This window comes from Pyrus communis, chromosome 8, assembly GCF_963583255.1.
Source record: "Pyrus communis chromosome 8, drPyrComm1.1, whole genome shotgun sequence".
NCBI classification, from domain to species: domain Eukaryota; kingdom Viridiplantae; phylum Streptophyta; class Magnoliopsida; order Rosales; family Rosaceae; genus Pyrus; species Pyrus communis.
The window spans coordinates 4,547,014-4,557,323 of record NC_084810.1 but is presented as its reverse complement, the minus strand read 5'-3'; the positions used below and the strand labels follow the sequence as shown (position 1 = coordinate 4,557,323).

General features: G+C 37.6%; 1 protein-coding gene across 1 annotated transcript; it reads right to left on the bottom strand.

The window, feature by feature from the left end:
* Positions 1 to 2,920: 2,920 nt before the first annotated feature.
* LOC137742808 (L-type lectin-domain containing receptor kinase IX.1-like) lies at positions 2,921 to 5,432 on the bottom strand. Its single transcript, XM_068482761.1, has one exon. The coding sequence runs from the start codon at positions 5,417 to 5,419 to the stop codon at positions 2,921 to 2,923; it is 2,499 nt and encodes an 832-aa protein (XP_068338862.1). The 5' UTR covers positions 5,420 to 5,432.
* Positions 5,433 to 10,310: the final 4,878 nt, after the last annotated feature.

The following is a 10,310-nucleotide window of genomic DNA, read 5'->3' as shown; positions in this document are numbered from 1 at the left end:
TTTGGGGTATCTAATAGGCCACTTTTGGCACATCTCGGTTGTACTTTTTTTTCCAAAGCATGCCACATTTGAAACTTTGAATTTTTGAGTTTATACAAATCTATTTCTCATTAGTTAATGCTTAACATTTGCCCTTTTGTTTCGAGATTAGAATGAAATCATTCTTATTTTTCCCTGTATTTTAAAATGGGATTTGGAATATGGTTTGCATTTGGTTTGTGTGAGTCATGCTTTGCCTGAAGTTTTATATCCTTCTCAAATCTCTTTAAGCTCCTTGCTCTGTGTACATTTTGCTTGAAAGTTGTTTAGGATAGTTTTATATTTTTTTTTAAAGGGGATTTAAAATTTTACGTGCTGTGCGTAAGGTGTTTCAACACGTTGTCCTATGCCTAAAGTGTCTTTGGCATTTGACGTGTGATGTTTACCTTTGTTGCATCTCACTTTATCTCTTCATTTACAATGCTATAACTTTTCGCCCGTAAAATGTTTTAATATAGTTATCTCGAATATCTTACCATCACCATTCTGCCACAGATTAAGTTCGTATCACGACCTCAATGCATTTTATGGGTGGGGATGAGCGGTACAAATTTTTGGTTTTGGTACATTTTTGTGTTTGTTGGAACGTCTTGATTAATTTTTTTTAAATAATCTATCATCTGAAATGGAAAAATTGAATGCGAAAAAAGGTCATGGTGATAAGTGATATCTTCCCATTCTTAGCTGCTTCTCTTTTGTGAAATCTAAATCTGTCGTAGATTAAGTTCGTTATAATGTTCCAGCTTGAGTCCATTGCACTGTCACAGATTGAGTTACTTTTTCTGTGTCCATATGTTTGTGCTTTGAATTCTTACTCTGAATCTCATTAATTTTTTGCAGTTTGGATCAGACTTTCATTGGAACATTGTGATCTCCTCTTCCTGCTACCTTTGATCTAGGGGCCCGGAGCGATTGCATTTGAATCAAAGTTTGGTATGTCGCCTAAACTTCGATGTGTTGTTTCACCATACTTTTCCTTTCAAGCAACGCAAATTTATCATTTTTCAATCGATTGTTTGGTTTTCTCAGTTTATATCGTTTGTTTGCTCTGTGCTTTGTTTCTCGTTCTTGGTTGTCTCTGTAATCCTTTGATAGTTCATAAATTTACATGCTATTTGGATACTAGGAATATTCATGGAACTCAAACAAGATTGTTTTCATTGCTCGGCTCTGTAACATTGTTCACAGAGCTGTTGACAGGGAGGCACACACTGTTACCTACTCCAGGTGCTCGGTTGAGTAAGGACCCGTTTGGCGCTAAGAAGAAGACCAGCCCCTCGGCATAGTGGGGGGTGGTACTGTTTTTTGTGTTGATCATGAACGTGAAACTTGTGCTGAAAGCAGCAAGTCTTCCTGTATCATTGTCCTGGAGGAGGAAGGGTTTGCCATACCTGACACGACCAAAACTTCCATTAGCCACAAGTGTTTCCCCTCCCTCTCTGCCTTTGGTGAGGTGAATGAGTTGGTTGCGGATAACAGCATCTCCCTCGGTAACTAATTTTTTCAACACATCCGTACTGTTGGTGTGATCACCTAGTCGAAAGTGGGAAATTTCGACAATCCAACAGCTTCTGGGACCAAGGAATCGGTGTTCTCCATGTCACCATGGCCTGAGGACCAAGTTTTTTCTTCAGGTCTGGTGGTAGAACTAGACGACACTGAGAGTGATATTTCAGGAGCAGAGGTAGTCATTGGCGTCCTTGATGGGAGAATGAGCAGCGGAAGTTCGGATTTGTAGTTAAGCACTTGAAACACTTGTATTGAAGGTCTGGATTTGTAATCTTGACAATCAACAAGCACTCCATTTGTCCATCATCAAAACTTCCACACAACTTCGGGTCAGCTGCTTTTATTGAGCTTCCTTTCCTGTGAATTAAGCTTTCCGTCTTAGATGCATCCCTCTTATCGTCAAGTGGTTGGTGTGACTTGCTCGGCAAGGGGTGAGTTCACCTTGATCCTCTTGAATTACAAGTTTTTGCCTTTTAAAAGCGCTTTTTTGGGCCAAAACTCTGCAAAATTCCCCTAGCCTGATCCTATTCATAGACTTGCCACCTAATTTTGTCCCGTCATAATAATTTTTAAATACTGGGCCGAGTCACTGTTCAAATAGGCCACAATTGAATACGCATTGGACCGTTGGTGATTTTCTGAAGGAGTTGGGCCGGTGCAAAGGCCCAAGGTTTATTATCAATTCAAATGGCAGCCATTTTTGCTTTTGATGGGAAAGAAAAGCATTGGATACTCCTTTGTCACCAATTCACAGCGTGACAAACGAGCGGTCTCTAAAACAGGGAAGCAAATGATTGCAGAGTTGAAATTTCCAGTTAAAAATATATACACAAAGGTTGATTGGCGGGAGGACTTGGAGACCTGGTACTGACTGTAGTGAAAGTGTTCCGAAACCAGCACTTGGGGCCATCAACTTTCTCACTGCTAAATGGGGCTTGCAACGCTTAATCTGGTACTCTTCTTTACTTCTTGGAAACTGCTGTAGTTTCTTTTCGGTGCATTTTTCCTGAATTCTCCGGTCTTAGAAATACCAAATTTTTATATCAAATTTTGTAACGTGATTTTTTATGATTGAATTATTACTTAAGTGTTTTTTTATTTTTTTATTCAAATATTACTTAAGTTTTGATTAACGTGTTTATTTTTTATTGGTGATTTTTCAATTTGATTTAAAAAGTTGGTCTCCCTCACATGTGGATTTAAATACTCTTAGTAAATTGAATTTTATATTAACCATCATTCAATGTACTTTTATATGGTCCAAAACTCTAAAATTTTCCTGAATTACAAAATGGTTCTCTTCATTTCAATGGTGAGTTTCTTGACAACTTACATTAGAGAAAGTAATAGGACAACCCTTTTAATTTCATCTCTACCCTGAATCCGAAGGGTCTAAGCTCTCAACAACACCTTCCGGGACCAACGAACTGGTGTTATCCATATCGCCATGGCCTGAGGGCCCACTTTTTTCTTGAAAACTGGTGGTAGAACTAGACAACGCTGAGAGTGATGTGTCAGGAGAGGTAGTCGTTGGCGTCCTTGATGAGAGTACTGCGGGGTCTAAGATCACAACCACACCTTCAGGGACCAAGGAAACCATGGCTTGAGGACCCTTATTTTTATTCTCAATACGGGTGGTACAAATAGACGACGCTGAGAGTGGTATGTCAGGAGAGGTAGTCATTGGCGTCCTTGATAGGGGTGTTGCTATATTCGACTCTGGGTGTAAGACCATAGTGACAGGTTCCGAAGGGTCTAAGCTCTCAACGACACGTTCCGGAGCCAAGGAATTGGTGTTATCCATATCTCCATGGCCTGAGGACCCACTGTTTTCTTGAAAACTGGTGGTAGAACTAGACGACGCTGAGAGTGGTATGTCAGGAGGAGAGGTAGACATTGGCGTCCTTAATGGAGGAATGAGCAACGGAACTTCGACCTCGCAGTTAAGCACTTGGATCACTTGTCGCATTGAAGGTCTGTAACTGTAATCTGGATGAGCACACCACAGCCCGACAATCAACAAGCACTCCGTTTGTTTTCCATCAAAACTTCCACACAACTTCGGGTCAGCTGCTTCGATGATCTTCCCTTCTCCATAAAGCTCCGAAACCCACTCAATTATATTGACTCGACCACTTGCCAACCTTGGTTCGATGGCCTTTCTCCCACAGGAAATCTCCAAAGCAACAACTCCGAAGCTGTAGACGTCAAATTTCTTGGTAACTGTCTGTGTGGCAGCATACTCTGGAGCTAATAACATAGTGTCCCAGTGCTTTTCACATGGATACCGAGCTAATCTAAAATCCCCAAGTTTAGCATTGAAATCCGAATCCAACATAATGTTGCTGGATGTGATCCCCCGATGGAGCACACATACTTCGCAATGTTCGTGTAAATAAAGCAATGCAGAAGCCAGGTCTTGAGCAATTTTGTATCTTACCTCCCAAACTAATGAGATCTGTGCTTTGAATAAATAATTGTTTAAGCTTCCGTTAGGCATGAACTCGTAGACAAGTAGGAGTTCTCCTTTTTCCTGGCACCAACCAAGAAGTTGCACCAGATTCCGATGTGCAAGTCGACTGATAATCGTTATTTGTGATGCATACTCTTTGAGCACCAGTTCAGATCTTGACATCTTCTTCACAGCAACATGTATGTTCCACTCTTTTATGCAGCCTTTGTAAAAGGCACCATATCTTCCAACGCCAAGCAATTCTCCATCAGAAAAGTTCCTCGTCGCCCCAGCCAACTCTTTATAACTAAATTTCTTCAGGGAGATCTTTTCACCCAGTTCATTAGGAATGGTAAGGTCTATATCAGCCCTTCCTCCTGTTGCTCTTTTCTTGCACGAGTTATACAGACCCAAACCTAAAATACAAGCCAAGATAAACCCACCAATAGCACTACTGATCACGACTCCCATTCGTTTCTTCCGTCTTCTTGACTTGACATTATTAGTTCTAGGGCTTGGCTCAGGAACTAGAGATTGACCTTTCTTTTCTTGGCTGAAAAGAGCAAGGGATCCATCACCTACCAGTGAAGTAGAAGTAAAATCCCATGACATGATGTCAACCAGAGCGGGAGCAGTACCCGTTGAAGAAGAAAACCCGACAATTACCCAATCCGGCAAGTATTTATTCAGATCAACCAAGGAACTGAGAGAAATAATCACTTGCTCTCGGGCATCATTGGCATAAGTGGTGAGGGAAACACTAAGATTTTTCGAACTCGAATTATAACCAATCCAAGCACGATTATGTTCTCCTTCCATAATGCCACTATTCCACGGCTTGGTAATAATATTCGAAGAGTTGATTTTTATCCCCACGTGACCGCAGTCTGGATCCTCCACCGTTGACCTTGAATTCCGGAAGGTAACAAACTCCACAGCCACAAACGGCTCTGTAACATTTTCCACCGAGTTGTTGACTGGGAGGCCCATATTGCCACCTACTCCAAGTGCTCGGTTGAGTAAGGATCCGTTTGGCGCTAAGAAGAAAGCAAGCCCCTGGTCGTGTGGGGGGACAGTACTGTTTTTGCCATCAAATCTAAATGTGAAACTTGTGTTGAAATCGGCAAGTTTTCTGGTATCTTTGTCCCGAAGGAGGAAGGGTTCGCCGTAAGTCGCTCGGCCAACACTTCCATGAGTTGTTTCCCCACCCACGTAGTCTTTGGTGAGGTGAATGGATTGGTTGGCGATAACAGCATCTCCCTCGGTAATTAATAATCCAGTACCGTTGGTAAGATCACTTTGTTGGAAAGTGGGGAAATCGAAAGATAAAGGAGCTGCCCAAGGGATTATCAGCAGCAAGACAATAACAAGGAAGTGATGGACAAGATTCATCGAGTCGAGTGCGATGATGGCAGCCATTTTTGGTTTGGTGGGAGAGACAATGTTGCTCTAGAAAAGAGCAGACTGCGGAGCCATTTATGATAGGAAAAAAATGTAACGAAAGTGTTCCGAAACAGGGGAGACCAGAACTTTCAGACAATCTCCTTTGGAGATGGCTCCGCGTGATGATAATTTTCTTGTACACAATTTAGTTTTTACGACAATACAAAATTGTAAACTGAAAGCTTTTACGGTCTGGTCAATAAGCTTTTGTCAAGAACATTTTCCATGAAATTCCCTAGACCGTACCATCTTTCTTTTTCTTTTTCATTTATACAATCGATATGGGGGAGGGGTCATCGAAAATTACAAACTTATCTGGCGTGGACTGATGACTTGGCTTATCAAGGACAACCATTTTGCTATGTTTGTCCGAAGGAATCCTCTCCCATTTCTTCCCTCAAGTCCATTTAGATCATAAATCTGGACTTTTAAAATTTGATTCAACAGTTACAAACAAAGATTCATTTTAAAAGTTATAATAATTTTAGCTGTTAAATCAAATTTCAAATGCCTGAATTTGTGGCCTTGGCGGACTTGGTGGAAGGGATATGGAGAAGATCTATTTCCAGGTTTGTCTTCTAAAACATGAATGAGAATCCCCTCCGGATCCTCTTTGTGAGGATCTCGAGAATTCTCTAATCACATCCATTTATTGTATATCGTACGGTCAATTTTCGTCAGATACTGTTTATATTTAATTTTAAATAAAAAGATTTACAATGATTTCTAGCCGCACGATATACGATGAACAGATGTGATTAGAAGATCTACGAGATCCTCACAAAAATGATTCGGACAGGATCCTCATTCCTAAAACATAGCAAATATCGCCCAAAAGGGAAGTTAAATTTGTATTGAAATTGAAATAATTTGCCTGAAAGTCAATGAAAAGGAAGTTATGGTCAGAAAATGCCGCAATAAGGAGGAAGAAGAGGAGGGGCATGGAAAAAGGAAAATGTCTTCCCCTTGGAAGGAATTTTTTTTTTTTTTTTTTGAACCAGGGCACAACGGCCAGCAAGAACAAAGAAAGCCAAGACAAAGAAACAGAACAAACAGCGACATCAAGGAATTACTAACAGATGCAGCCTCAAATGGCAGAAGCGTCATCCCACAAAACAGAACAAAAGCTACACAACCGGGGAAGTTTGAATGTTGTTTTTGTTGTTGGTCTAATTGTAAGAAGGAAACAAGAGACGGAGTCATACCAGACCACGGCAATGACTGTTAAAATTTTAACCCGAAGCCGGCCGGAGCCAACTTGATTTATGAACTAAACATAGAAGTTGTAACGCTTATGATGGGTCATCAATTTATTACACTTTTCGCAAGAGAATTTCATGTGAAAGGGTCAGATTGATCGACTCAATTTTTTTACTAAGAAAACTCGACTGTATGAGGGGTGATTTTGTTGAATTGGAAAATAAGATGCACCTAGGTTTTTTTTTTTTTTTTTTTTTTTTTGAGTACATCGATATTTTTATACTAAGGAGAGGGAGAGTTCGGCTAAGCCACATAATCGACAACCTAATTTGATATCAAATTCATCATTCACGAGATTTGAACCTAAGACCTCTTACTTCCAAGTGAAGAAGAATACTACTGGACATTAGTGGCCAAGATGCACCTAGTTAGTGTCAGAATATTTCATAATATTTTTTTGGGAGACTTTAGATGCGGTCCTTAATTATGAATATTCTTTGATTCAAACCTTGTTGGTTTTTAATTTTTGATCGAGGTCCCTGAAATTAATGTGATAATTTATTTCTATGTACGTTACTATATTTTTTAAATTAAAAATTAAAAATTTTAGTTGTTTATATAAATGAGATTTTAAATTAAAAACCATAATTTGTGGGATTAAAAATATTAAAATACAAATATACTATTTTGTGTGTGTGTATAAATATGGGTACGTTCATCAAAATTAACCAAAAAAATTATTGTATCAAAACATGGGTACATTCTTCAAAATCACAAAAAAATAAATAAATAAATAAATAAATAAAATAAAATATTAGGCTTAATAACATTAATAAATTTTTTCGATTAAACTTGACATGGATACATTTTAAAATCAAAGAAAAAAGAATTAATGTACCCACATAAGTTTAAAAATGGATTAGAAAAAAATTGAATAGATTTTATATATAAAAAAAAGGTACATTTTACATATAACAAATTGGTATATTTAAGTATGAGTACATTTTAAGATTAAAAAGTTTTACATGAATGGGTACATATAATTAGCATGGGTACATTTTGGAAAATAAAAAGTACAAATAAAAAAAATATGGGCACAAATACAAATAAACTTTAAAAAATATGGGCACAAAAAGAAATTAATATATGGGTACAAATTAAAACTAAAAAGAAAATTGATACAAATTAAAAAAGAATTACAAATTTAAAATGGGTACAAACTAAAACTAAAAATATATGATAAAGTCATAAATATAAATATACTAATTGTAACATTTTTAACATTAAATGAATATATTTAGAAATAAAAAAATATTTTATTATTGAAACAATTAATGATGTTATTAATACTCAAGGACCTTGATCAAAAATTGAAAATGAATGAGATTTTAATCAATAGAGTAGCAAAATGAAGGATGAGAACCTAATTTCTTCTCTTTTTTTTTTTTTTTTGAACAAACGACATTATCCACACAAAATGAGAGGGGTGGACTTAGCCTCACAATGGGCTAACAATAATGTAGTTCAAATTCATCATTGGTGAGAATCATCTAAAACCTATCACTTACAAATAAGAAAAATATCATAGACCGTAGTACTAAGTAGCAGGATATTTCATAATATAAATTAATATGCTTGAATTGGTGTTGGGGAAGAAAGGAGAGAAGTAAATGGTGATTGAAAAGTAAAAGTGAATCGGTGGGATAATTTATGTCTCCAATACGGTTGCCATACAATTTGAATCCAAAAACTGAAACAGTTTTATAAAATTGAATGGCAGCCATGGTTTGGTTTACGTTGCAGCATCCACTGTTTGTATTTGTGTAGACTAGCAACTCTTCATTGAAAAATTGAAGAGGGATGTCAACTTGTATAAATAGAGGTTGATTACTGCAGATCATTCTCCTCTTCGTATATTATTCACGCAAGGCCTGCATTAATGTCTTGTAATTTTATAATACCAGATCTGGAAACTAATAAACTGTAGTGTTAATTAGTTTCTAGAATCCTTGAGTTTCTTGTAAATCTTCTTTCGATGTTGGGTAGATCTTCGTAAGCGCAAGACGCAGACCAACAATAGCAAGTTGCTAGGTTCTATTATATTCACAAGGCTCTTTCACATATTACTCTTTACACACTAGATGCGGGGACAATAGTCTGAAAGATAACGTATTTATACACATCTTAAAGCAATCTCTCATGATGAAGTATAACCCACACACTATAAATACTTCTCAACAGTTAAGGGATCACCTTCCCCTCGGAGAAAATCAGAAAATGAAAAAAGGGGAACACGCACCTAACCTTCTTGAGAGAAAAAAAAGAGAGATAAATATACACTTAGAAGTGAAAAATGAAAAAAAAAAAAGAAGAAAAATTTAGAGCTTGTTTGGTATCCTATTAAAAATGTCATCATTTCTCAAAACATTTCTTAAAAACATCTCTTGAAAAAAAAAAAAAACAACAACAAACTGTTGCAGTCCTATTAGATTAAGAATGTGATTGTGTAAATGCTAGTATATTTAGGGATATCTTTGAATATTCTCTTTAGTAGTTAATATCCTATTAGAATTGTAATCCTAAAAGGGTAAGGAATTAACCTTCCCTATTACTATAAATAAAGGCACAATGGGGTGGAATAGAACACACCTCACAATTACACATCTCTCTTTCTCTTTACTATTGCCGCACCCCTCTCTCTATGGCCTCCATAATTGTTCAGTAAATTATGTTGTCCTCCATAATTGTTCAATAAATTATGTCTACAATACGTTATCAGACTATCAGTATGCTCTTGACGCTACGCTAAAGAGAGTTTGATCTTCAATCAGGAGAGTATTACGTTTTAATCATTTTTTTTTATTATGATTAATTTATTATTTTATTAAATTGATCTACATGCTATTGATTCAATTTTAATTTTTCTTTGTTGAACGTGATACAACGCATTAGAAATGCAATTCCGGCTTTTCGAGATGGATTTTCTGCAAATTCAAAGGCTTTTGTTGTTTTCTGCCAATCAAGTACACTTAGAATAAAAGAAGATATTTGAAACGACCTTGAAGCATGAAAACATTCCCCATGATGCATGAACCTCCTATATTTATATTTTCCTTCCAATTATATATATTGTCTATATGTTCTTATACTTTGTCAATGTATATACTTGTTCATGCAATACACAATTATGCTATGTGGAATTTGTGAGTCAAAGTATCAAAATTAATTTAGAAGCAATTAAGGGTTTTTAACCCTAGAGATTCGAAAAAAAAAGAAGAAGGGAAAAATGGAATTTTTGCGGCACCACCGCCGCACTACCGTAGCACCACCATGGCATCACCACGATGGCCTGAAGCCTAGCCGTGTGGAGGAAACAGTGTCGTACAAACACTTGGACCATGCGCACAACCATTTGGGCTTGTTGCCGTGTTGAAAACCAACCAAGCTCCGCCCTTGGTTAACCAACCACACAAGCCTGAAGCCCCGATCCACATCCTGAGCCTATAACCCGCAAGCTTTTACTTGCTGGGCTTGAGAAAGCCCTAGCCTGTTGCTACCACAGCCAGCCTTGCAGGTTGGGCTTGTCCCATGGCCCTAACTTCATTAGGCCTCACATGAGCTGACCCGCAAGCCAGCTTCAGCTGGGCTTCTTTTTCCCTCGGCCTGT

Bases quoted from the DNA above. Each gene is read 5' to 3' on its own strand.
- LOC137742808 (XM_068482761.1), bottom strand. From the start codon at position 5,419: ATGGCTGCCATCATCGCACTCGACTCGATGAATCTTGTCCATCACTTC.